General features: G+C 53.6%; 3 protein-coding genes across 6 annotated transcripts; all 3 read left to right on the plus strand.

Annotated features, from left to right (window-relative positions):
• Positions 1-1384: 1384 nt before the first annotated feature.
• TNFSF12 (TNF superfamily member 12) lies at positions 1385-10642 on the plus strand. Of its 2 annotated transcripts, none has more exons than XM_054459542.2 (7): positions 1385-1789; positions 1948-1998; positions 2593-2668; positions 3272-3325; positions 3416-3451; positions 9524-9648; positions 9845-10642. In XM_054459542.2, exons 1-7 carry the CDS (start codon positions 1631-1633, stop codon positions 10094-10096), a joined length of 753 nt encoding a protein of 250 aa, XP_054315517.1. In that variant the 5' UTR covers positions 1385-1630; the 3' UTR covers positions 10097-10642. The 2 variants fall into 2 exon arrangements, with proteins under 2 accessions (XP_054315517.1, XP_054315518.1); XM_054459543.2 differs by having other exon boundaries at positions 1388-1789; positions 1951-1998.
• Positions 10643-10645: 3 nt separating this feature from the next.
• TNFSF13 (TNF superfamily member 13) lies at positions 10646-14349 on the plus strand. Of its 3 annotated transcripts, none has more exons than XM_063656251.1 (7): positions 10646-12049; positions 12376-12454; positions 12598-12645; positions 12803-12921; positions 13104-13242; positions 13474-13622; positions 13749-14349. In XM_063656251.1, the coding sequence occupies exons 1-6, from the start codon at positions 11792-11794 to the stop codon at positions 13581-13583; spliced, it is 753 nt and encodes a 250-aa protein (XP_063512321.1). In that variant the 5' UTR covers positions 10646-11791; the 3' UTR covers positions 13584-13622; positions 13749-14349. The 3 variants fall into 3 exon arrangements, with proteins under 3 accessions (XP_063512321.1, XP_054315514.1, XP_054315513.1); XM_054459539.2 differs by having other exon boundaries at positions 13474-13567; XM_054459538.2 differs by having other exon boundaries at positions 13474-14349.
• Positions 14350-14658: 309 nt separating this feature from the next.
• Positions 14659-24670, plus strand: SENP3 (SUMO specific peptidase 3). Its single transcript, XM_054459531.2, has 11 exons — positions 14659-15020; positions 15826-16551; positions 17387-17626; positions 17721-17832; positions 18202-18349; positions 18479-18526; positions 19669-19746; positions 23111-23248; positions 23437-23520; positions 23639-23689; positions 24136-24670. Exons 2-11 carry the CDS (start codon positions 15837-15839, stop codon positions 24244-24246), a joined length of 1725 nt encoding a protein of 574 aa, XP_054315506.1. The 5' UTR covers positions 14659-15020; positions 15826-15836; the 3' UTR covers positions 24247-24670.
• Positions 24671-24865: the final 195 nt, after the last annotated feature.

Genomic DNA, 24865 nt, shown 5'->3' on the forward strand with positions numbered 1-24865 from the left:
GCCCCAGCTGTTTTTTATTTACATTGTGATTTCAGTTTTGAAAATTTTCTGGAGATTCTAACTGCTTTTCTTTCTTTGCATACTCTTTTTTTTTTTTTTTTTTTTTTGACAGGGTCTTACTCTGTTGCTCGTGTTGGAATGCAGTGGTGTGATCACAGCTCACTGCAGCCTCAACCTCCCAGGCTCAGGTGATCCTCCCATTTTAACCTCCTGAGTAGCTGGGACTACAGGCATGCACCACCATGCCCAGCTCTATGGGTGCTTTTTCTTGACTCTCTTTAAGTATATTAGGTAGTACTCTTTGTATCCTGAATTATCTCTGTTTCCTCCAATGTCAAATTTTGTTTGTTAATTTTGGTCTTTCTTTTTTTTTTTTTTTTTTTTTTTTGAGATGGGGTCTTGCTCTGTTGCCCAGGCTGGAGTGCAGAGGCACAATCTCAGCTCGCTGCAACCTCCGTCTCCTGGGTTCAAGCAATTCTCTGCCTCAGCTTCCCGAGTAGCTGGGAAGTACAGGCGCCCGCCACCATGCCCAGTTAATTTTTTTGTATTTTTATTAGAGACGGGGTTTCACCACCTTGGCCAGGCAGGTCTCGATCTCCTGACCTCGTGATCCACCCGCCTTGGCCTCCCAAAGTGCTGGGATTACAGGCGTGAACCACCGCGCCCGGCCAATTTTGGTCTTTTTTTCTTTCTTTCTTTTTTCTTTTTTGAGACAAGGTCTGTTGCCCAGGCTGGAGTGTAGTGGTGCAATCACAGCTCACTGCAGCCTCAAACTCCTGGGCTCAAACAGTCCTCCTACCTCGGCCTCCTGAGTAGCTGGGACTACAGGCGTGGGCTAATTTTTTAAAACTTTTCTGTAGAGATGGGGTCTTGCTCTTGCCCAGGCTGATCTTGAACTCCTGGCCCCCAGCCTTGGCCTTCTGGGATTACAGGCGTGAGCCATCGTGCCGGACCAATTTTGGTGTTTCTTTTGCATGCTGCTGGTCCTCCTCAGATGCTTGGCAATCATTGGTAATGATGGGCTTCAGAACGTGCTACCCTAAACGATGCACCTCGGCACAGTGAGTGTTTTAAGCTGAAGGAATTTGAGAAAACCGCAGAAGCCGAAGGATCTTTCTTATCTTCTCCTGCCCTTCTTCCCTGAACCAGGTCATACAACCTGGAACTCCCTGCCCTTTTCCTGAAAAAGCAAATAATAGTCTCCTGTGAGAGGCGCCCTCCCTGCACCTGGAGGAAAGGAGGGTCCTTAACTCTGAAGACACAGAGACACAGAAGAATCGGAACCAAAAGGCCTTCCTGAGTTTCCCACCTCCCCGCAGGAGGTGCCCGCACACGCACAGCCCCGTCGCTCCCGCGGCCGCACACAACGGACCTCGCCCTGGTGGTGCACGCCCGGGCTGGGCGCTCAGAGGTCGGGTGGGCGCCCGCTCCGCTGCGCGCACACCGCCCGGCGAGAGGCTCGGAGTTTAATCACACACAGCGTCCGGCTTCCTGTCCCCAGCGCCCCCTCCCGCCCCGTTTCCCTTGCCCCTCCCTCTCCCCAGCCCGATCCGCCCGCCGGCTCCCCCTCCCCCGATCCCTCGGGTCCCGGGATGGGGGGGCGGTGAGGCAGGCACAGCCCCCCGCCCCCATGGCCGCCCGTCGGAGCCAGAGGCGGAGGGGGCGCCGGGGGGAGCCGGGCACCGCCCTGCTGGTCCCGCTCGCGCTGGGCCTGGGCCTGGCGCTGGCCTGCCTCGGCCTCCTGCTGGCCGTGGTCAGCTTGGGGAGCCGGGCATCGCTGTCCGCCCAGGTGAGGCCCCGCTGCGCACCCCTTCTTGGGCACATCAGGAGCTGAGACTGCAGAGGGGCCGCTGGGGGCCGCGTGGGCTGAAGGCAAGGGGAAGGGAGGATGGGTGGAGGGTGAGATGTCAGGTGGAGCGGCACAGTGTGACGCTCCCTCCTTCCCAGCAGGAGCCTGCCCAGGATGAGCTGGTGGCAGAGGAGGACCAGGACCCGTCGGTGAGTGGGCGTGGGCGCGGTCTGCAGGCTGCTGGGGCATGGGAAGTGTGCACAGCCGAGGCTGCAGGTGTGTGCAGCTGTGCCAGCCGTACTCGAGGTGTGTGCAGGGTGTGTGTGAACACAGTGCGTGCATGGGTGTGTGTCTGCAGGGGTGTGTGTGCGTGGTGACAACTCTGTGTGAGGGGTTTGTGCTGGGGTTGTGCCACCTGAGTCTGAGGTGTTTATTGGCTGGGGGTGACGTGGTTGTATGAGATATGTGAGTCTGCGTGGAAGAGGGGTGCGGTTGTGTACAGAGTGCGTATCCTCTGCGCGTGGTGACTGGGTGTGGGCATGTGTGCAATGTGCCAATTGCAGGGTCTGCGTTGGTTGTGCGTGGGTGGGAAAGTGTAGCTGGTCTAGAGGAAAGGGTGAGGACTGGGGCCTGACTCCCAGCTTCGCCTTTGCCGGGGGCCCCAGCTGTAGTTGGCCGAGGGGCTTAATCTGTCCCTAAGACTTCTGTGTCTATTGCTGGCTGGTGGCTCTCCTGACAGGCTCCGTCTGTCTCACTTTATATCTCTGGGAGTCCATGGTTGAACCCTGCCCTAATTCCCCTAGGAACTGAATCCCCAGACAGAAGAAAGGCAGGATCCTGCACCTTTCCTGAACCGACTAGTTCGGCCTCGCAGAAGTGGTGAGCATCCCTCTATCCCAACCTCAGGAAGCGGGCAGAGCAAAAACCATTATCCACACGGAAAAACTGAGGCACGGAGGGTGAAAGGAGCTCAGAGTCATGCAGCTAACCAGCCAAGACTCAAACCTAGGGATTCTCGCCCTCCTCTGAAGCTCCTTCTGTCACATGGATGTGCTCCTTCAGACCCTACCCCAAACAGGAAGGCGGGGTGGCCATGAGTTAGAAGAACTACTGGGATCCTGATGGAGACTAGGCCTGGGAGTCAGAGGCCTGGCCCCCAGTAGGCAAAGAGACTTAGGAATGGGATGATGGGGTGACCGGATGACCACGTGTCCAAGTCGGCATGCAATTGTCCTGGCCCCCACCTGTTATCTTGGTGTGATTAGTAGCAGCTTCCCGTTTTGCTCTCAGAAGTATCCCAGTGTGGATGACAAATTACAGTCACTCTACCTACTGAGGAAGATGAGGCCTGAGATTCTAAGGCCAGGAGTCTGGACAAGAATAAGGATGCCAGGGTCCCTGAGAGGGGAACGGGGCTGAGAGAGTGGCTCTGGGACCCCCACTAGGGCCCGCTTTGCTCATCTGTCTTTCCGTGATCCTCAGCACCTAAAGGCCGGAAAACACGGGCTCGAAGAGCGATCGCAGCCCATTATGAAGGTGGGTGATGGGTGAGCTACACCCGGGAGGAGAGGGGCAGGTGGCAGAGGGTCAGGGCAGGTCTCACCAGCCTTTTCCTGTACTTTACAGTTCATCCACGACCTGGACAGGACGGAGCACAGGCAGGTGAGACCCCATCCCCCGCCACAGCACTGGCCTCCTGGGAAAAGGGCCCTTCAAAACCTTTGACCTCCCACTCCCTTCCCGGCCATCAGTCTCAGAACCACAGAAGCCAGTTCATGAAGGTCTTGGTTCTCTCTGTGACCCAGGCGTGGGACCCCATGAAAGACCCCTACCCTTCCCCAGAACTCTGCCCAGTTCCTGAAGCAAATCACTGTCCCAGCTCTCTCCTTCAGCCCTCATTCTTCTCCAAGAAACACTTTTCATTCTTTTTTCTTCTGTCTCCTCCATATTCCATATCCTGATGATCTTTTTCTCAAAATGCTGCTAGTGTCTGCTCATCTTTTCCATTTCTACCCCACCCTCTACCTCAGCACCGTGACCTCAGAACCTCAAACCCAGCCTCTTGCTGCTTCCCCACTCCACACCCTCCCTACCCCTCTACTCCATCTGACCTGCGCTGCCATGCTGAGCCCCTAAACTTCACTTTTCTTATGGTATTGCCTCTCTATATGGCTTCCAGTCTCTTCGTGGTCTGGTCTCAACCTAATTTCCCTGCACTCTTATGCTGTCTTCATGCTTGCTGGGCTGACACCCCTGCTCCTGGTGTGCCTCTTCTGGACTTTGCACATACCATCCCCTCACCAGAATGTCCTTCCACTGTGAGAGGCAGGGAGGCATGAGGAGTGCTCAGCTGAGGGGTTCACAGCAGAGATGGTGAGAAGTGAATGGGTTCAGCCTGCGTCCTGAAGATATTACTGACTTATGGGTTGGAGGTGAAGAATAAAAGAAAGGGAGGAATCACAGATGACTTCTAGATTTTTTATTTTTTTTAAGACAGAGTCTCACTCTGTCACCCAGGCTGGAGTGCAAGTGGTGCGATCTCGGCTCACTGCAACCTCTGCCTCCCAGGTTCAAGAGATTCTCCTGTCTCAGCCTCCCAAGTAGCTGGGATTACAGGCATGTGCCACCACGCCTGGCTAATTTTTGTATTTTTAGTAGAGATGGGGTTTCGCCATGTTTTCCAGGCTGGTCTCAAACTCTTGACCTCCAGTGATCTGCCCACCTCGGCCTCCCAAAGTGCTGGGATTACAGGCGTGAGCCACTGCACCCAGCCGGCTTCTAGATTTTTAACTTGGGTATCTCTGGGAAGAATGATGCCATTTCCTAAGAAGTGGTTGACCGAGGAATAAATAGGTTGGGAAGTATGTAAGATAATTATTAACGTTGAGATGTCTAAAATAAACAAGTGGATAAATGACAATAAAGTAAATTCCACAAATGGATGGCTGGACATTGTCAACTAGCTCAGGCTAGGTCAGGATGGATAAAGCCAGGAGTCATGGCCATATGGATGGCTTTTTTTTTTTTTTTGAGATAGAGTCTCGCTCTGTCGCCCAGGCTGGATTGCAGTGGTGCGATCTTGGCTCACTGCAACCTCTGCCTCCTGGGTCCAAGCGATTCTCCTGTCTCAGCCTCCCAAGTAGCTGAGATTACAGGCGGGTGCCACCACACCCAGCTCATTTTTGTATTTTTTAGTAGGCAGGGTTTCACCATGTTGGCCAGGCTGGTCTTGAACTCCTGATCTCAGGTGATCCGCCAGCCTCAGTCTCCCAAAGTGCTGGGATTACAGGCGTGAGCCCCTGTGCCCAGCCTATCGATGGCATTTAAAGCCACAGGATTGGGTGAGATGCCAGGAGAAAGAAGGGCCCCACAAATGAAGCCCTGAGGCTCTTGGGCATCTTGAAGTGGAGCTGAGGGGAAAACCAGCAGAGACTGAGAAGAAGCTGGAGAGAGAGGAAGAAACCCCGGGAGGGTGGCATCCTGGATTCAGAGAAACCACTGTTTCAAGGAGGATGTGGCTGTCTGTGTTGAATGCAGCTGAGACATCACATGAGATGAGAACAGAGAAATGATGGCTGGGTTTGGTAACGTGAAAGTCCTGCTGACCTTAAAGAGGGTGGTTTCAGTGGCATAGTTAGAACAGGAAGGCAGTGTGCATTGGGTTGAGAAGAAAATGAGAAATAAGGAACTGGAGGCAGGGACAACCTTTTTTTTTTTGAGACGGAGTTTCACTCTTGTCACCCAGGCTGGATCCAGTGCAATGGCACGATCTCGGCTGACCATAACCTCCACCTCCTGGGTTCAAGCAATTCTCCTGCCTCAGCCTCCCGAGTAGCTGAGATTACAGGCATGCGCCACCACGCCGGGCTAATTTTGTATTTTTAGTAGAGACAGGGTTTCTCCATGTTGGTCAGGCTGGTCTCAAACTCCTGACCTCAGGTGTTCCACCCGCTTCGGCCTCCCAAAGTGCTGGGATTACAAGCATGAGCCACCGCACCCGGCCTAGGACAACCCTTTTTAGAAGTTTCTCTGTAACAAGGAGCAGAGAAATAGGCCAGTAGGTGGAGGCGTGTGTGGACCAAGGGAAAGTTTAGTTCTGTCAACAATACTATTTTCATCTGATCTAACATGTACTGAGGGCTTTCTTGAGATAGGCAGTGTGTCTGGCACTTGTGTTTGGTCTTATCTAATCCTCACAACAGCCCTAAAAGGAAGATACTCTAATTGCCTCCATTTTACAGATGGAGGTTACACAACATGTCTGAGGCCATGAGATACTAAGTGGTGGAGCCAAGATTTGAACCCAGCTAGAATGTGCCTGTGTACTGGACATGGTCTGCATGAAAGGCGAGGTGGCTGGTGCAGGGGTGAGGGGTCCATGCAGGGGCCACATCCAAAAAGGGGAGAGGGAAGTTTCCAGAAAGAAGAGAGGACACATCTCCCACCATTACCAGAGGGTCAAAGGAGAACAAGAGAACAGGTGGGTTTGTAGATTTGCTGGGGGGAGATGAGGGAACCTTTGCTCGATGACTTCTAGGTCCTCTGGACAACTAGGGAGACGGAGACAGGAGATCTGAGGAGAAATGGTACAAAATCTCATCTTGCTGATTACGAAAGCAAGCTTCGTGGGGGAATGTAAGATTGCCAGGCAGGACGGAATGTCCAGGTGAGGTTTGTGGCTGGAGACAAATGATACCAGGCAAGCCCCCCCGTGGTCCTGGGCACACCATGTCCTTTGGCTATAAGCAGCCTTTGCTTAGGCTGGCTTCATAGCTAGGAATGCCCTCTCTTCTCGGCCCTCCCTAGTCTTCATACCCAGGTCAGCCTTCCTCCCCTCTGTATAGACCACTTATTTTGGCAATTATGCAGACATTCATTCATTCATTGACTCAACAGGCATTGAAGACCGACTGTCTGCTAGGGGCCAGGCTAGGTGCCACAGCAACTAATATCCAGACCCTTTTTTTTTTTTTTTTTTTTTTTGAGACAGAGTCTCACTCTGTCACCCAGGCTGGAATGCAGTGGTGCGATCTCAGCTTCTCAGCTTACTGCACACTCCGCCTCCTGGGTTCATGCCATTCTCCTGCCTCAGCCTCCCAAGTAGCTGGGACTACAGGCGCCTGCCACCACGCCTGGCTAATTTTTTTTTTATTTTTTAGTAGAGATGGGGTTTCACCATGTTAGCCAGGATGGTCTCGATCTCCTGACCTCGTGATCCACCCGCCTCAGCCTCCCAAAGTGCTGGGATTACAGGCATGAGCCACCACGCCCAGCCGGTCAGACCTTTTTTTTTTTTTTTTTTGAGATGGAGTTTTGCTCTTGTTGCCCCAGCTGGAGTGCAGTGGCGCCATCTCGGCTCACTGCAGCCTTCTCGGGTTCAAGCGATTCTCCTGCCTCAGTCTCCCGAGTAGCTGGGATTACAGGCGCCTGCCACCACGCCTAGCTAATTTTTTTTTATGTTTTAGTAGAAATGGGGTTTCACCGTGTTAGCCAGGATGGTCTCGATCTCCTGACCTCGTGATCCACCCGCCTCAGCCTCCCAAGGTGCTGGGATTACAGGCATGAGCCACTGCGCCCAGCCTCAGACCGACTCTTAAGGAGTCACTGTCTAGGAGAGGAAACGAGCATATAAATTTGTAATTACAGGAACATACAAAAAAAATTAGCCAGATTTGGTGGCACGTGCCTGTAATCCCAGCTACTCAGGAGGCTGAGGCATGAGAATCACTTGAACCTGGGAGGCGGAGGCTGCAGTGAGCCGAGATTGCGCCACTGCACTCCAGCCTGGGTGACAGAGTGAGACTCCATCCCCAAAAAAAAATTTGTAATTACAGTGGAATATGACAAAAACAATAACAAAAGTGGCCAAGATACCTGGCAACACAGGGGAAGACAGACATGGCTGTGGAGTCAGGGATTCTCTCCCTGCATTGCAAGGCGCCACTGGGCCTTGAAGCAGGAGCGTAAGACAAGACAGGCAAGGGGTCGAGGATGGTGGGTGCAAGCAGAAGCAGCCCCTGGGGCAAAAGCCCCGAGTTTGCCCAGAGCATGATGGGGCTGGGGGACTCCAAGTTCAGCGTGGCAGAAGCAGAAAGTGCTAGAGGAGCAAGGTGGGGATGAGGCTGGAGACAGAAGCCAGGCCACACGGTGGCATGTGGGAACTATTCTGAGGTGAGCCATCGGAAGGCGGAAGGTGAGGTGAGGAGGGCTTACATCTGCATCTTAGAGACTCAGTCTGTGGCTTTGTGTCGGGAAGAAGCTGGAGGAAGCCAGAATGGAAACAGGGAATGCTGTGAAAACCAGACGGAGGCACCAGATGTGGCAGAGAGGGGAGAGAGCTATTTAGGAGGCGGGATTGATAGGAACTGGTGATCGATGAATGATGCAGGTAAAGGAGAGGGGGCTTGAGTATCCCCCTGGTGGCAAAACCAGAAGCCAAATCTGGAAAACAGACAGTAAAGCAAGAGCGGGATGAGGGGAGTCAGCTCAGTGTTGGTTGCGATGAGTTCAAGGGGCTACTGCTGTTCAGGATGAGGGGAGTCAGCTCAGTGTTGGTTGCGATGAGTTCGAGGGGCTACTGCTGTTCAGGATGAGGGGAGTCAGCTCAGTGTTGGTTGCGATGAGTTCGAGGGGCTACTGCTGTTCAGGATGAGGGGAGTCAGCTCAGTGTTGGTTGCGATGAGTTCGAGGGGCTACTGCTGTTCAGGATGAGGGGAGTCAGCTCAGTGTTGGTTGCGATGAGTTTGAGGGGCTATTGCTGTTCAGGATGAGGGGAGTCAGCTCAGTGTTGGTTGCGATGAGTTTGAGGGGCTATTGCTGTTCAGATGGCACAGTTGGCAGGGTAAGGAAGGGAAGGAAACTTCAGTGCCGGAGACTCTGCAGAGCACAGGTTGTGGGAACCCATTGGTGGAAATAAAAATCCCCAGTGAGCGTTACTTTTTTTTTTTTTTTTTTGGAGACAGAGTCTAGCTCTGTTGCCCAGGCTGGAGTGCAGTGGCATGATCTTGGCTCACTGCAACCTCCCCATCCCAGGTTCAAGCAATTCTCCTGCCTCAGCCTCCCAAGTAGCTGGGATTACAGGTGCCTGCCACCATGCCCTGCTAGTTTTTGTATTTTTAGTAGAGATGGGGTTTCACCTTCTTGGCCAGGCTGGTCTCGAACTCCCGACCTCAGATGATCCGCCCGCCTCGGCCTCTCAAAATGCTGGGATTACAGGCGTGAGCCACTGCACCTGGCTGAGCATGATGTTTTCAAGGCACATCTGTGCCATAGCGTGTATCGGTACTTCACTCTTTTTATGGCCAAATAATATCCCATTATATGGATAGACATTTTGTTGATGGACAATTGGGTTTCATTTTATTATTTTTAGTTGTACTAATTCAGATAATGTATGTTTACATCCTCAATATAAAAGAAGCAAATAATATAGATATCCATGAAGTAAAACGTTAAATCCCCTCACGCTTCCCCTTCAGTTCTACTCTTCTCCCCAGAAGTGACGGCAGGTGACAATCTGCCCTGAATGTCTCTGGCCATATACATTAGATTTTTTCACATAACTTCTTAGTCAACTATGGGCGTCATAGGGGATGGGTCCTCCCTTGCCCGGGGTGATCTATGTGTCTTCTGGGTAAAGTGGGCACTGAATGTTCATATGCTCAATGGATCCATGGGTAGTGTGGGGGAGTCCTGTAGAGAGACGTTTCCTTATCTCTGAGCATCCGTGTTCAGGTGTGGACGGGACAGTGAGTGGCTGGGAGGAAGCCAGAATCAACAGCTCCAGCCCTCTGCGCTACAACCGCCAGATCGGGGAGTTTATAGTCACCCGGGCTGGGCTCTACTACCTGTACTGTCAGGTAAGCCCCACCTGGCTGCATGGGTAACGCAGTAAGGGAGTGGCGAAGGGTTTGCCAGGAGAGTGGCGGACAAGCTACAAGGCTGGGAGGGTGAGTTGGGGTTTGGGTGGGATGGGATGCCTGCGTCGCTGAGGAAATTGGAAATTGAGGCAAGGGCAGGCAGAGGCCTGGACTCGGCCTGTTGTCCCCACCCCAGGTGCACTTTGATGAGGGGAAGGCTGTCTACCTGAAGCTGGACTTGCTGGTGGATGGTGTGCTGGCCCTGCGCTGCCTGGAGGAATTCTCAGCCACTGCGGCGAGTTCCCTCGGGCCCCAGCTCCGCCTCTGCCAGGTGTCTGGGCTGTTGGCCCTGCGGCCAGGGTCCTCCCTGCGGATCCGCACCCTCCCCTGGGCCCATCTCAAGGCTGCCCCCTTCCTCACCTACTTCGGACTCTTCCAGGTTCACTGAGGGGCCCTGGTCTCCCCGCAGTCGTCCCAGGCTGCCGGCTCCCCTCGGCAGCTCTCTGGGTACCTAGTCCCCTCTGCCCCACCCTCAGCTGCTCTTTGCTCCAGACCTGCCCCTCCCTCTAGAGGCTGCCTGGGCCTGTTCACGTGTTTTCCATCCCACATAAATACAATATTCCCACTCTTATCTTACAACGCCCCCCACCGCCCACTCTCCACCTCACTAGCTCCCCAATCCCTGAACCTTTGAGGCCCCCAGTGATCTCGACTGCCCCCTGGCCACAGACCCCCAGGGCATTGTGTTCACTGTACTCTGTGGGCAAGGATGGGTCCAGAAGACCCCACTTCAGGCACTAAGAGGGGTCCAGGGGCTTCCTGGACCTGGCGGCAGGAAGCCAAAGAGACTGGGTCTAGGCCAGGAGTTCCCAAATGTGAGGGGCGAGAAACAAGCTCCTCCCTTGAGAATTCCCTGTGGATTTTTAAAACAGATATTATTTTTATTATTATTGTGACAAAATGTTGATAAATGGATATTAAATACAATAAGTCATAGTCTCTCTCTTTATTGGGGCTCAGGGACACTCTCAGGGTAGCTGGGGGCCACGGGAAGGGGGGTGTTGCGGAGCGGCACAGCTGGAATTCTGGGATGATGTTCGGGCTTGGAGGCGGGGACCTCCATGCCTCCAACCCCCAGGTGGGAGCAGAGGTAGGAAGGCACACTGCCCAGGAAAAAATCAATCCTCCGCCCAAGGTACAGCAGAAGCGGCCTCCTTGGCCTAGGAGGTGGACTTCCTCCTGCGGGGAAATCCCTCCCTGGCTGGGAGGAGCAGGGGCCCTTCCTCTTGGTGGCCTCGGACATTCAGCAGGTGCTGGCACAGGCCCTGGCTGGGAGGTGGGGCGGGCAGGAGCCAGCCTGGAGGAGGGGCTCAGAGTCAGCAGGCACACGGGAACCCGGAACCCTGTGTGCTGGGGAGGAATCCCGCAGTGGCCGGGGGGCTTGAGGCCGCTGCTTTGTGTCTTCATCCAGAGCCTTATGTAAGAGCTTTTCTCGGGAAACAGGAAGTCCTGCTTGCCAAGTTCAGCACAGGGAGTAGTGCAGGCCTTATTCCAACACGCCCGGCCCAGCCTTAACCCCAGAACTCAGCCAGTTTCTTGCTTCCGTGCCCCTGGTTCTCCTCCCCACCGAGCCCACTCCTTCTTTCCCACCTTCAGTCACCCCTAGTGAACTGCCCCAGCGATCTCTGCTGTGCTTGAGCCCGAGGGTCTTCCACCCTCACCCTGACCCTGGACGCTGCCCAGCTTGGCCCCCCATCCTGTTCCTGGCACCATGCCCTCTAGCCAGCCAACCTTCCCTCCCCCAACCCTGGGGCCGCCCCAGGGTTCCTGCGCACTGGCTGTTCCTCCTGGGTGTCACTGGCAGCCCTGTCCTTCCTAGAGGGACTGGAACCTAATTCTCCTGAGGCTGAGGGAGGGTGGAGGGTCTCAAGGCAACACTGGCCCCACGACGGAGTGCCAGGAGCACTAACAGTACCCTTAGCTTGCTTTCCTCCTCCCTCCTTTTTATTCTCAAGTTCCTTTTTATTTCTCCTTGCGTAACAACCTTCTTCCCTTCTGCACCACTGCCCATACCCCTACCCGCCCCGCCACCTCCTTGCTACCCCACTCTTGAAACCACAGCTGTTGGCAGGGTCCCCAGCTCATGCCAGCCTCATCTCCTTTCTCGCTAGCCCCCAAAGGGCCTCCAGGCAACATGGGGGGCCCGGTCAGAGAGCCGGCACTCTCAGTTGCCCTCTGGTTGAGTTGGGGGGCAGCTCTGGGGGCTGTGGCTTGTGCCATGGCTCTGCTGACCCAACAAACAGAGCTGCAGAGCCTCAGGAGAGAGGTGAGCCGGCTGCAGAGGACAGGAGGCCCCTCCCAGAATGGGGAAGGGTATCCCTGGCAGAGTCTCCCGGAGCAGGTGAGTGAGGGGAGGAGGGTGTCTGGGAGAGGATGGTTAGCATGGGGGGTCTCTGGGCCTCCTGGTCTGCAAAGTTTCAAGGGGGTGCAAGAGAGGGTCTCCGGTTTGGAAGTCAGGGGTGCGGCCATTCCAGGAAAGGAAACTGTTAAAGGTTAATGCTTCTCATACCTAACAAATCCTGGAGGGCAGCCAGCACCAACACTCAGGGTGCTGGGAAAAGGTGCATGAGAGATTTGAGGCATTTCGGGGGCAGGGGAGGGCTGGGAAGGAAGGCTGGCTGGGACCCTTGCATCTTAACCTAACCTCGACCCTCTTTCCATGAGCAGAGTTCCGATGCCCTGGAAGCCTGGGAGAATGGGGAGAGATCCCGGAAAAGGAGAGCAGTGCTCACCCAAAAACAGAAGAGTGAGGCTTCCAGGGTGCAGCAGGGGTGGGAGGTGATCAAGCAGCGTGGGGATTGTAAGCCCGAGTCAGGGTGAGGGTGGAGGCTGCCAACAGCACAACGGGGGAAAGTGGACGCTGCTGAGATTCTCTCCTTCTCTCCTCAGAGCAGCACTCCGTCCTGCACCTGGTTCCCATTAACGCCACCTCCAAGGGTGAGCACTATTTTAAATAATGGCTTTGGGGAGGGGCAATAACCAAGAACTCTGGGACTGGCACTTGGGCTCAAGGGGTCCTTATAGGTGAAAGGGGAAGAACGAAAAAGCATCTGAGAGTGCCAAGAAGTCCTGACCGACACACTGTCACCTCCAGACGACTCCGATGTGACAGAGGTGATGTGGCAACCAGCTCTTAGGCGTGGGAGAGGCCTACAGGCCCAAGGATATGGTGTCCGAATCCGGGATGCTGGAGTTTATCTGCTGTATAGCCAGGTAACCCCAGCCACACTCTGAGCTTCACAGAGGGCCTCTTTGGCCCGCTACTGAGGGTTCCTGACCCCTCTATTCATATCAAACCTAGCAGACCCTTCTTTCTTCCCTCGTTAGCGCTCCTGAGGCCTCCCAGAACTGAGCCAGGCCACCCTGTTTTCTTCAACATCTCCCTTCCCTGCCAGGTCCTGTTTCAAGACGTGACTTTCACCATGGGTCAGGTGGTGTCTCGAGAAGGCCAAGGAAGGCAGGAGACTCTATTCCGATGTATAAGAAGTATGCCCTCCCATCCGGACCGGGCCTACAACAGCTGCTATAGCGCAGGTGAGAGCCGTGTGGGCAGCCGAAAGCAGGACATCTCTGACCGGGGGTAGCAGTGCAGGGAGCTACCGCTAGGAGGGAGGTTGGAAACCTAAACAGAGGCGGGTCTGAGGAGTGAAGTGCAGAATGCCGGGTCCTTACAGGAGGCAGAGGAACGGTGGAGCTGGAGAAGGCAGGGGGAAACGGCATCGGGATGGCTGTGCTTCACTGCGAATCCGCTTTCTCTTTTCTCAGGTGTCTTCCATTTACACCAAGGGGATATTCTGAGTGTCATAATTCCCCGGGCAAGGGCGAAACTTAACCTCTCTCCACATGGAACCTTCCTGGGGTTTGTGAAACTGTGATTGTGTTATAAAAAGTGGCTCCCAGCTTGGAAGACCAGGGTGGGTACATACTGGAGACAGCCAAGAGCTGAGTATATAAAAGAGAGGGAATGTGCAGGAACAGAGGCGTCTTCCTGGGTTTGGCTCCCCGTTCCTCACTTTTCCCTTTTCATTCCCACCCCTTAGACTTTGATTTTACGGATATCTTGCTTCTGTCCCCCATGGAGCTCCGAATTCTTGCGTGTGTGTAGATGAGGGGCGGGGGACGGGCGCCAGGCATTGTCCAGACCTGGTCGGGGCCCACTGGAAGCATCCAGAACAGCACCACCATCTAGCGGCCGCTCGAGGGAAGCACCCGCCGGTTGGCCGAAGTCCACGAAGCCGCCCTCTGCTAGGGAAAACCCCTGGTTCTCCATGCCACACCTCTCTCCAGGTGCCCTCTGCCTCTTCACCCCACAAGAAGCCTTATCCTACGTCCTTCTCTCCATCTATCGGACCCCAGTTTCCATCACTATCTCCAGAGATGTAGCTATTATGTGCCCGTCTACAAGGGGTGCCCGACGACGACGGTGCCTTCGCAGTCAAATTACTCTTCGGGTCCCAAGGTTTGGCTTTCACGCGCTCCATTGCCCCGGCGTGGCAGGCCATTCCAAGCCCTCCCGGGCTGGAACTGGTGTCGGGGGAGCCTCGGATGTATCGTACGCCCTGGTGTTGGTGTTGCCTACTCCTCTGAGCTCTTCTTTCTGATCAAGCCCTGCTTAAAGTTAAATAAAAAGAGAATGAATGATACCCCGGCTCCATTTCCCCCACTGCCTCGCCTCAGCTCGGTCCTTGTACGGGGATCTCCCGCCCTCCTGGCTCTCCTGTGGCGCGCCCCCGCCGGATCAAGGTACTGGGGACGCCGCTAGGGTCAGGCCCGCGAGCGCGGAGAAGACCGAGCGCGGCGCAAAAGGGAAAGTGGCGGGGCCGCCACGCGCGGCCGGGCGGCGGATGTGCGCAGGCGCAGCCTCGCGTAGCGCTCTGGGCGGGCCCGTCCCGTGGCGCCAGCGTCCTCGGGTAGGCGGGACTGCGCGCTTGGTGGCCGCGCCGGCGCTCTTCGCCGGGTGTGACGTACTAATCGTGCGCCGCCGCTGCCGGTGGGCCCGGGGCTCGCGGGAGGGGAAGGAGGAGGAGGGGGGGAGGAGTGGCGGCGGCGGTGGCGCTGGTGGTGGCGGTGGCGGAGGTGGAAGCTGAAGCTGAAGCAGAGCCAGAGGCGGCTCGGCGGGGTGCTCGGCGGCGCGGCACGGTGCTCGGCGGCGCGGCACGCGGCCCAGAAGCGTTGGAATCCTGAATTGAGACGGCTGCGCCTAAGGACAGCAGGAGTGGCGGGGCCGCCGCCGTCGCCGGAGAGATGAGCCGGGAAGCTTGAGGCCGGAGACGCCCGCCCTCGGGCCCGTCCGCCCGGCTTTCCCGCTCCCGGTGAGGACGCCCCCTCCCCTCCCCCCAGCCCTGCCCTGGCCTCTCCCATTCCTGGGCCTCGCTCCCACCGAACCGGGGCCCAGAGGCCCGCAAAGGGGTTTCTTTAAGGTCCGTGTGCGCCGAGCCATCCAAGCTCGTGGGACGGGACTGGTGCCGGGTTGCATTCTGGTCCCCGCGGATGAAGTAGGAGGGGGCTGGGCCGGCCTGGCTCGTGCGCTCCGTTCTGTCCCAGCGTCTTGATTCGGTTCTCTTTAAGTTTCCTTCAAAGTTCTTCCCCGTTTATCAGCCTCTACCCCCTGAACCATATCCCTGGCATCCGCACCTGAGATGACCGAAGCCTTCCCATGGCCCCCGTTCATCCAGGGTGTTAGAGAACTGTCTCCCATTCCAGCCCACAGTTTCCACGTGCAAGTTGCATTCTCCTCAAGTACCACGGTTATTATGTCTCTGAGGAAAGAAATTGCCCTTGTTGGGCCCTCAAAGGACAGCCCTGGTGGTATTAAAATAAAGACGTAGAACCTGGCAGTGCTATTGGGTTTGGCCTGAGGATCTTAGAAATAAGATCTCTGAGGCCTGCTGCTTAGCCATTTTCCGTTGTCTCTGGACTGGGGAGAGATGATGGCACAGACCCTAAAGGGCCCCTTGTGGAGCGCGTTAACTGGGAAGATCTTAAGTTAGGAGTTTTGCGTTTTTTCCTCTTTTGTTTATTTGCATCTGAATCCAGAGGAGGCATGGCCAGCAAGAGAGGCAGGATCTGCGGTGGGGTGATGCTTAGATTTTGATACCCTGATCTTTTGTTTTTCAGGGTACTGGAAGATGAAAGAGACTATACAAGGGACCGGGTCCTGGGGGCCTGAGCCTCCTGGACCCGGCATACCCCCAGCTTACTCAAGTCCCAGGCGGGAGCGTCTTCGTTGGCCCCCACCTCCCAAACCCCGACTCAAGTCAGGTGGAGGGTTTGGGCCAGATCCTGGGTCAGGGACCACAGTGCCAGCCAGACGCCTCCCTGTCCCCCGACCCTCTTTTGATGCCTCAGCAAGTGAAGAGGAGGAAGAAGAGGAGGAGGAGGAGGATGAAGATGAAGAGGAGGAAGTGGCAGCTTGGAGGCTGCCCCCTAGATGGAGTCAGCTGGGAACCTCCCAGCGGCCCCGCCCTTCCCGCCCCACTCATCGAAAAACCTGCTCACAGCGCCGCCGTCGAGCCATGAGAGCCTTCCGGATGCTGCTCTACTCAAAAAGCACCTCGCTGACATTCCACTGGAAGCTTTGGGGGCGCCACCGGGGCCGGCGGCGGGGCCTCGCACACCCCAAGAACCATCTTTCACCCCAGGAAGGGGGTGCGACGCCACAGGTGCCATCCCCCTGTTGTCGTTTTGACTCCCCCCGGGGGCCACCTCCACCCCGGCTGGGTCTGCTGGGTGCTCTCATGGCTGAGGATGGGGTGAGAGGGTCTCCACCAGTGCCCTCTGGGCCCCCCATGGAGGAAGATGGACTCAGGTGGACTCCAAAGTCTCCTCTGGACCCTGACTCGGGTAAGGTGGGAAAGGGGCGTGGGGTTGCTGGGGAGGGGTTAGGGAGAGTTAAGAGCCTGGAGCACCAGGAGCCTGTTGCCATGGTGAGAGTTGGGCTTAAGGAAAGTAGGATGGCAGAGTGACGGCTCCAGAAGAGCTGCGAAATGTCTCCATTAAGCCCCACTTTGAGCAGAAAGTAAGCCTGGGAGTGAGCCTGGCAGTTTCCCAGGCAGAGCTAGGAAACAGATTCCCTAAGTAGGTATCCTGTGGTCTTGAGCGCAGATGAGAAAGGGAGATGTGGTTTAGAAAAATCCTGTCCACGCGAAATCCCTTGTCGGCCTCTCAGTATAAGAACCCCTGTGTATACATCTCCAGAGGGCACCATTCCCAAAGTGGTGGGATGGGATCTCTCCCAGTAGTGGAGTACATCATCTTACAGTTGTGAAAGAATATTTCCCTTTCGGAGAACTCCAGTCAAACAATTTCAGGCTCTCTAGGTCTTTATTACATATTCGAGTATTCATTGAGCCTTTACAATATGCTGGGTACTGTGCTAGGTGTTTGGCATATAGTGGTGACAAATATCCCTGAAGTTTTCATTTTTAAATGCTAATCCTTTTTGTTTCTTCCTGTCTATGAGTAGGAACTGTCTCTCCATCGCTGTAGAATCTCTTGGACATGTTTATCTCATGCTTATGGGGTCCTCGTTTCTTGGAGTGGGATTGACATTGGTGGATTCTGCTTCAGTGTATCCTTCTTGCGGTCTTATTTGCATGCATGAGTTAACTGCGTGCATCCCATTGTCCTTTCCCCCAGGCCAGTCTCTCATGCCCATTCCATTTCCCCTGCCCTATAGGCCTCCTTTCATGTACTCTGCCCAACGGTTTTGGGGGACCATCTGGGCCAGAAGGGGAGCGCAGCTTGGCACCCCCTGATGCCAGCATCCTCATCAGCAATGTGTGCAGCATCGGGGACCATGTGGCCCAGGAGCTTTTTCAGGGCTCAGATTTGGGCATGGCAGAAGAGGCAGAGAGGCCTGGGGAGAAAGCCGGCCAGCACAGCCCCCTGCGAGAGGAGCATGTGACCTGCGTACAGAGTAAGGAGCCCTTGAGCAACTAGCCTCTCTCCCTCCGCTGACTCCTAGAGTAGAGTCTGGAGGCCTCACCCCCTCCTCTCTCCCTTTCCACCAGGCATCTTGGACGAATTCCTTCAAACGTATGGCAGCCTCATACCCCTCAGCACTGATGAGGTAGTAGAGAAGCTGGAGGACATTTTCCAGCAGGAGTTTTCCACCCCTTCCAGGTGAGGCTTGAAAGCCCTCCTTCAAAGGAGGGCTGGGGCCTCAGGGATGTGGAGAGAATACTGCTGCCTTTTCTCCCATAGGGCTGTAGTTGGGGAGGAGGAAGCTAGAGCTGAAGGGGAGGACTCTGCAGGCAGGTGCCAAGTCCTTGGAAGCTGATGGGAGAGTCTTTACCTGGGACCTGGAAATGTTCTACCTGAGTAGTCATGTTTATTTTTCTGGGGAGTGGGCCTTTCGCAGGTCCTCAGAAGGACCCATCGTGAGCCAGAAAAAAGGGGGTCAGTTAGAATTTGTATTCCAGCGAGTAGTAGGTATTTCTGTGTGCCCCAGCTGCATCATCTTTTGTGTGACTCCACCCTTGGCCTACTCAGGAAGGGCCTGGTGTTGCAGCTGATCCAGTCATACCAGCGGATGCCAGGCAATGCCATGGTGAGGGGCTTCCGAGTGGCCTATAAGCGGCATGTGCTGACCATGGATGACTTGGGGACCTTGTATGGACAGAACTGGCTCAATGACCAGGTGAGAGAGGGTAGAGAAACAGGCCTGAGAGGGGATTCAGGGAGCAGGGTGTCTGGGGCCCTCTGCATGGGGGAGCCCTGTACCCATGCCGCACCCTTCATGGCAAGCTGCCTCCCATCTTCTCCCCAGGTGATGAACATGTATGGAGACCTGGTCATGGACACAGTCCCTGAAAAGGTAGGCCCAACCAGATAGGTCAGTACCCAGAGGAACTTCTGCAGTTTTAAGCAGCTTTTTAAGCTCCTTTCATCTCTTTGATTTTACATAGAGAGGGTCTCTGTTTCAGGGAGAGAGGTGGTAGTGGTAGTGTATTAATTTCAAATCTGTAATCTTGGCCCTGGATTTATCAGTTGTTTTCCCTTCTGCCAGTATTTAGTGTTTTTCGCTATGGCCAGCTCCAAGGATTGGGATGGGTTCCTATTGTAAAACAAGGTTAAAAAAAAAAAAAGGCCGCTGGGCATGGTGGCTCATGCCTGTAATCCCAGCACTTTGGGAGGCCAGGGCGGGTGGATCACCTGAGGTCGGGAGTTCAAGACCAGCCTGACCAACATGGAGAATTCCCGTCTCTATTAAAAACACAAAATTAGCTGGGCATAGTGGTGCTTGCCTGTAATCCCAGTTACTCGGGAGGCTGAGGGAGGAGAACTGCTTGAACCCGGGAGGTGGAGGTTGCGGTGAGTCGAGATCCACGCCATTGCACTCCCACCTGGGCAACAAAAGCGGAATTCTGTCTCAAAAAAAAAAAAAAAAAAAGACAAAAAACAACTTTGGCTGGGTGTGGTGACTCATTCCTGTAATCCCAGCACTTTGGGAGGCCAAGGCGGGTGGATCACCTGAGGTCAGGAGTTCAAGACCAACCTGGCCAACATGGTGAAACCCTGGCTCTACTAAAAATATAAAAATACAAAAAAGTTTGCTGGGCGTAGTGGCGGGTACCTGTAGTCCCAGCTACTCAGGAGGCTGAGGTGGGAGAATCGCTTGAACCCGGGAGGCGGAGGTTGCGGCGAGTCGAAATCATGCCACTGCACTCCAGCCTGGGCGACAGAGCAAGGCCCTGCCTTAGAAAAAAAAAAAAAGAAGTCCTGGTTTGTTGACTCATACCTATAATCTCCATGCTCTGGAAGGCCGAGGCAGGCGGACAGACAGATGGAGGCCAGGAGTTTGAGGCCAACCCGGGCAACATAGTGAGACCCTGTCTCTACCAAAAAAAAAAAGAACCCAGAATTTGTTTTTACTGTCAGTGGACTGAGGAGGGGAGACTTAGTGGGAGAGTCTGAGGTCTTTTAATTCCATTGAGCTTTTTTGTGTCATTGGTACAGGTGCATTTCTTCAATAGTTTCTTCTATGATAAACTCCGTACCAAGGGTTATGATGGGGTGAAAAGGTGGACCAAAAACGTGAGTTTTGAATTCACATCTACTTGTGTAATGCCTTGCCTCTAAAGAATGAGAGTCTTGTTTTCTCTGAGCCCTTTCCCTGGCCGTGTTCATTCAGTCTTTCAAAGATTAAACATCTTTTGTGTGTGTAGGCACTAAGGATACAGTATTAAATAAGGAAAACTTGCCCTTGTGGAGTGAGAATAAAGTTAAATTGCAGCTAGTGATAAGTGCTGTGGGCAGATCAAAACAGTAATGTGAGGCTGGGCGCAGTGGCTCACGCCTGTAATCCCCAGCACTTTGGGAGGCCAACGCGGGCGGATCACCTGAGGTCAGGAGTTGGAGACTAGCCTGGCCAACATTGAGAAACCTCATCTCTATTAAAAATACAAAAATTAGCCCTGTGTGATGGCAGGTGGCCTGTAAGCCCAGCTATTCCTGGAGGCTGAGGCAGGAGAATCGCATGAACCCGGGAGGCAGAGGTTGCAGTGAGCCGAGACCCCGCCATTGCACTCCAGCCTGGGCAACAAGAGCAAAACTCCATCTCAAAAAAAAAAAAAAAAAACCACAGTAATGTCATAGCGTGGAAAGTGGGTACTTTAGATTGGGTGATCTAGGAAGGTCTCTCATAGCTGAGATTTGAATGATGAGCAGCCAGCCATGTGCAGACCTGGGAATAGCAAGTACACAAGACCCATAGTGAAAAACCATGGCTGAGGAACAGAGGGCTTGTGGGTGTGACCTGTGTAGTTGGCGCAGAGTGAGCAAAGGGAGATCGATACAAAATTCGGTCAGAGAGCAGATCATGTAACACATGTACGGTAGGCTGAGGAGGGGGGATTTTATTGCGCGTATACTGAGAAGCCACTGAGTTTTAAGCAGGCTGAGAAATGCCTTCTGTTTTAAACTCCTGTTTCAATGACAGATTGAAAGGGGGGCAAGAATGGAAGCAGGAACAGAGCACGGTAGTCCAGGTGAGAAACTTGAACTGGAGTGCTAAAGGGAGAGAGAGAGAGTAGTTTTATGTAGGATAAATTTTACGAGTAAAACCAGTAGGACTGACAGGCTCTGTGATACTGAGAGATACATATTTGGTCTCCTGACCAGGCTCCTGGCATTCAACTTCTAAAATCCTTGGAATCTCCAGTGATGTGTGTTTTTGTGTGCTGATGAGTTGATTCATGGCTAGCCCCTCTAGGTGGCTTCATGATTAGAGGGTTGGAACTTTCAGCCTCACCCCCACCAACTTCCTAGGAGGGAAAAGGGGCTGAAGGTTAAGGCAATCACTGATGATCATTGATTTAATCAGTCATGCCTAGTAGTGAAGCCTCTCTAAAAACCCGAAAGGGGCCGGGCACGGTGGCTCACGCCTGCAATCCCAGCACTTTGGGAGGCTGAGGCGGACGGATTGCAAGGTCAAGAGATTGAGACCAGCCTGGCCGACATGGTGAAACCCCGTCTCTACTAAAAATATGAAAATTAGCTGGGCGTGGTGGCGTGCCCCTGTAGTCCCCGGGAGGCTGAGGCAGGAGAATCGCTTGAACCCGGGAGGCAGAGGTTGCAGTGAGCCGAGATTGTGCCACTGCACTCCACCCCGGGTGACAGAGTGAGACTCTGTCTCAAAAAAGAAAAAAAAACCCGAGAGGAGGAGTTTGGAGACATTCTAGATAGCTGAAGGCATGGAGGCTCCCACAGGATGGCCTCCGGGCCTCTTCCCACTACCTTTCCCTGTGCATCTTTTCATCTGTACTCTTCGTACTACCCTTTGTAATAAACTGGTAAATGTATTTCCATGAGTTCTGTGAGCTGCTCTAGCAAATTAATCAAATTCAAGGAGGGGGTCATGGGAACGCTGATCTAACCAGTTGGTGAGAAACACAGATAAAACAACCTGGGGCTTAGGACTGGCATCAGAATTGGGGGCAGCCTTGTGAGACTGAGCCCTAAACCTGTGACACATTATCTCCAGGTAGATAGTGTTGGAATTGAATTGGGGGATACCCAGCTGTGTCCACTGGAAAATTGCTTGCTTGGTTGTTGGTGGAGAGAAAGCCCCACACACACTTCTTGGTGACCACAGGTTACAGAAGTATTTTGTGTTGTGAGAGTATAGTAGGAAAGAAGATTTGTTTTTTTGCCGGGCGCGGTGGCTCACGCTTGTAATCCCAGCCCTTTGGGAGGCTGAGGCGGGCGGATCACAAGGTCAGGAGATCAAGACCATCCTGGCTAACATGGTGAAACCCCGTCTCTACTAAAAATACAAAAGATTAGCTGGGCGAGGTGGCGTGTGTCTGTAGTCCAAGCTACTTGGGAGGCTGAGGCAGGAGAATGGCGTGAACCCGGGAGGTGGAGCTTGCAGTGAGGCGAGATCACACCACTGTGCTCCAGCCTGGGCGACAGAGCTAGACTCCGTCTCAAAAAAAAAAAAAGATTTGTTTTTTCCTCCACAGGTTGGATGTGGGAAATGAAGAAAAAGAAATGAAGGATGATGCCTAGGTTTTTGGCCTATGTAATGGGAAAAGTGGGAGAGGAACAGGTTGGAGGAGGAAAATCAAGAGTTCTTTTCTCTTCTGGTTTCCCTGCCCTCCCATTCAAAGGCCCGGAAATTTCTACAGCTAGGCAGGATGATTGGCTCCAGCATTCCTTAATTTCGGTCCTCAAAATCAAGAGCTTACACCCTCAGGGATCTTCTTCCAGTAGAGGGAAGGGTGGTGACATACAGTGAAAAACACGTTGGCCTTCTTCATACTGAGTTTGAGTCCCACTTCTGCCATTTCTTTCTTTTATGACCTTGTGCAAGTCACGACTTTCCAAGCTGCAATTTCCTCATCTGTGAGGTTGAATGTGAGAACTTCCTGGTACGATTGTTATGAGCATTAACTGAGTGTTTACTTTGTGCTGTGTCTTGTTCTAAGTGTATTATGGATAGTCACTAGTTTAATCCTCATATCAAATGGATGAGGTGTAGGTACTACTATTTACACACTCTCTGACAGATAAGGAAATTGAGGTATAGAAGGTTATTAAGTAGGTTGCCCACAGTCATAAGCCAGTAAATGGAGGAGCTGTATTTGAATTCTGGCAGGCTCCAGAATCCTGGGCCTGGGTTCTTAGCTGCTAAGTGCTTCTCCCTTTAAAGTGTGAAAAGCACCTGCCCATCATGGGTTCTCAAGTGTTCGTTCTGATGTCACCTCCATTGTCTGACCTTCCTGCCTTACCCCGAAGAGCCGAAACATGCAGATCCTGAGCTTGCCCACAATCTAGGGCTTGGGTCTTCTGTTCTTTCAGTTGGTTCCCTTACCTGTCTCTGTTCCTCTCTAGAACCTTCATGGCAAAAGGCAAGACTTCTGTGTGTTGTACCTGACCTGTGCCACTATCTCTTTAGGTGGACATCTTCAATAAGGAGCTATTGCTAATCCCCATCCACCTGGAGGTGCATTGGTCCCTCATCTCTGTTGATGTGAGGCGACGTACCATCACCTATTTTGACTCGCAGCGTACCCTAAACCGCCGCTGCCCTAAGGTTTGAGGGGGTAGGAGAGAGATGGGCAAAATGTGGGGAGGTGCAGTGGCAAGGCATTGCAGGAAGAAGGGGTGGGCTTTCGGTCTTTGAGGGGCGACCTGGGCATGGTGTCTGCCACCACTGTACCCACCGTACTGTGTTCAATTGAGAAGCTTAGGGCATCACTTTCTTTTTCCCCATCCACATAGCATATTGCCAAGTATCTACAGGCAGAGGCGGTAAAGAAAGACCGACTGGATTTCCACCAGGGCTGGAAAGGTTACTTCAAAATGGTGAGTTTCCTGAGGGAGGGGTATAGGGTGTTGGTGGGGATAGTGGTAGAAGGCAGAAATTGAAGTCCTACCCCTGGGAGTCTCCATGTGAAGGGCCTGCTTTCTTTCTCTTCTCTAGAATGTGGCCAGGCAGAATAATGACAGTGACTGTGGTGCTTTTGTGTTGCAGGTAAGCAGATGATGGGGCCACCTCCTCTAGCTCTGAAGTCAGTTGGGTTAAAGGGTCGGGAGGCTGCTGTGCATCCCCTCATTTGGCTCATAGTCAGTTGTGGAGCAGGAAGTAATCTGTTTTAGAACACCAAAACACTGGCTTCACTGGTTCTCTTCTGGGCTTCTCCATCCCACATAGGGACTGGGTCTCTGGTCTTGGGCCTCTGGCCTTCATAGAGCTCCCTGCTAACCTCCAACTCAGTGTATTTTCTCCATCTAAAACATTCTATCTTGTACCAAGTAAGAACACTAGCTTTAGAGTCAGGCTGTTTTTGAACCCCAGGCTATGGGACCCTGGCTCCCTTTGGGGATGTTCTCTGAAAGATGGAGACACATCTCATATGAAATGTGTAGCACAGGTCCTGACACGGGGGGTTTCTCATGGCCTGCTTTGTTAACACCCAGTACTGCAAGCATCTGGCCCTGTCTCAGCCATTCAGCTTCACCCAGCAGGACATGCCCAAACTTCGTCGGCAGATCTACAAGGAGCTGTGTCACTGCAAACTCACTGTGTGAGCCTCGTACCCCAGACTCCAAGCCCATTAATGGGAAGGAGGACATGGGAGTCCCTTCCCAAGAAACTCCAGTTCCTTTCCTCTCTTGCCTCTTCCCACTCACTTCCCTTTGGTTTTTCATATTTAAATGTTTCAATTTCTGTATTTTTTTTTCTTTGAGAGAATACTTGTTGATTTCTGATGTGCAGGGGATGGCTACAGAAAAGCCCCTTTCTTCCTCTGTTTGCAGGGGAGTGTGGCCCTGTGGCCTGGGTGGAGCAGTCATCCTCCCCCTTCCCTGTGCAGGGAGCAGGAAATCAGTGCTGGGGGTGGTGGGCGGGCAATAGGATCACTGCCTGCCAGATCTTCAAACTTTTTTTTATATATATATATATAAATGCCACGGTCCTGCTCTGGTCAATAAAGGATCCTTTGTTGATACATAAGTCGTGGTCTTCCTTAAGTGGCCTCAAATTAGTGGATATGCTTAGCTCAGACCTTCCAGCCAGGCTCTTGAGACTAAAGGGTTCAGCTTTCCATCCCTGGCTCAGGCACTGCCAACACATTGTCTTCATCACCCAAACAAATCCCCCAGATTGGGGCAGAGGGCAGGAAGGAGGGCATCCGAGAGGGAAGCTGGG

The sequence above is a fragment of the Pongo pygmaeus genome, chromosome 19 (assembly GCF_028885625.2).
Source record: "Pongo pygmaeus isolate AG05252 chromosome 19, NHGRI_mPonPyg2-v2.0_pri, whole genome shotgun sequence".
In the NCBI taxonomy this organism is placed as follows: Eukaryota; Metazoa; Chordata; class Mammalia; order Primates; family Hominidae; genus Pongo; species Pongo pygmaeus.

Bases quoted from the DNA above. Each gene is read 5' to 3' on its own strand.
- SENP3 (XM_054459531.2), top strand. From the start codon at position 15,837: ATGAAAGAGACTATACAAGGGACCGGGTCCTGGGGGCCTGAGCCTCCT. The intron at 18,527-19,668 runs GTAGGCCCAACC...TCATTGGTACAG, and splicing joins TGGACACAGTCCCTGAAAAG to GTGCATTTCTTCAATAGTTT. The intron at 23,249-23,436 runs GTTTGAGGGGGT...CCATCCACATAG, and splicing joins TAAACCGCCGCTGCCCTAAG to CATATTGCCAAGTATCTACA.
- TNFSF12 (XM_054459542.2), top strand. From the start codon at position 1,631: ATGGCCGCCCGTCGGAGCCAGAGGCGGAGGGGGCGCCGGGGGGAGCCG. The intron at 3,452-9,523 runs GTGAGACCCCAT...ATCCGTGTTCAG, and splicing joins ACAGGACGGAGCACAGGCAG to GTGTGGACGGGACAGTGAGT. The intron at 9,649-9,844 runs GTAAGCCCCACC...TCCCCACCCCAG, and splicing joins TCTACTACCTGTACTGTCAG to GTGCACTTTGATGAGGGGAA.
- TNFSF13 (XM_054459538.2), top strand. From the start codon at position 11,792: ATGCCAGCCTCATCTCCTTTCTCGCTAGCCCCCAAAGGGCCTCCAGGC. The intron at 12,050-12,375 runs GTGAGTGAGGGG...TTCCATGAGCAG, and splicing joins GGCAGAGTCTCCCGGAGCAG to AGTTCCGATGCCCTGGAAGC. The intron at 13,243-13,473 runs GTGAGAGCCGTG...CTCTTTTCTCAG, and splicing joins CAACAGCTGCTATAGCGCAG to GTGTCTTCCATTTACACCAA.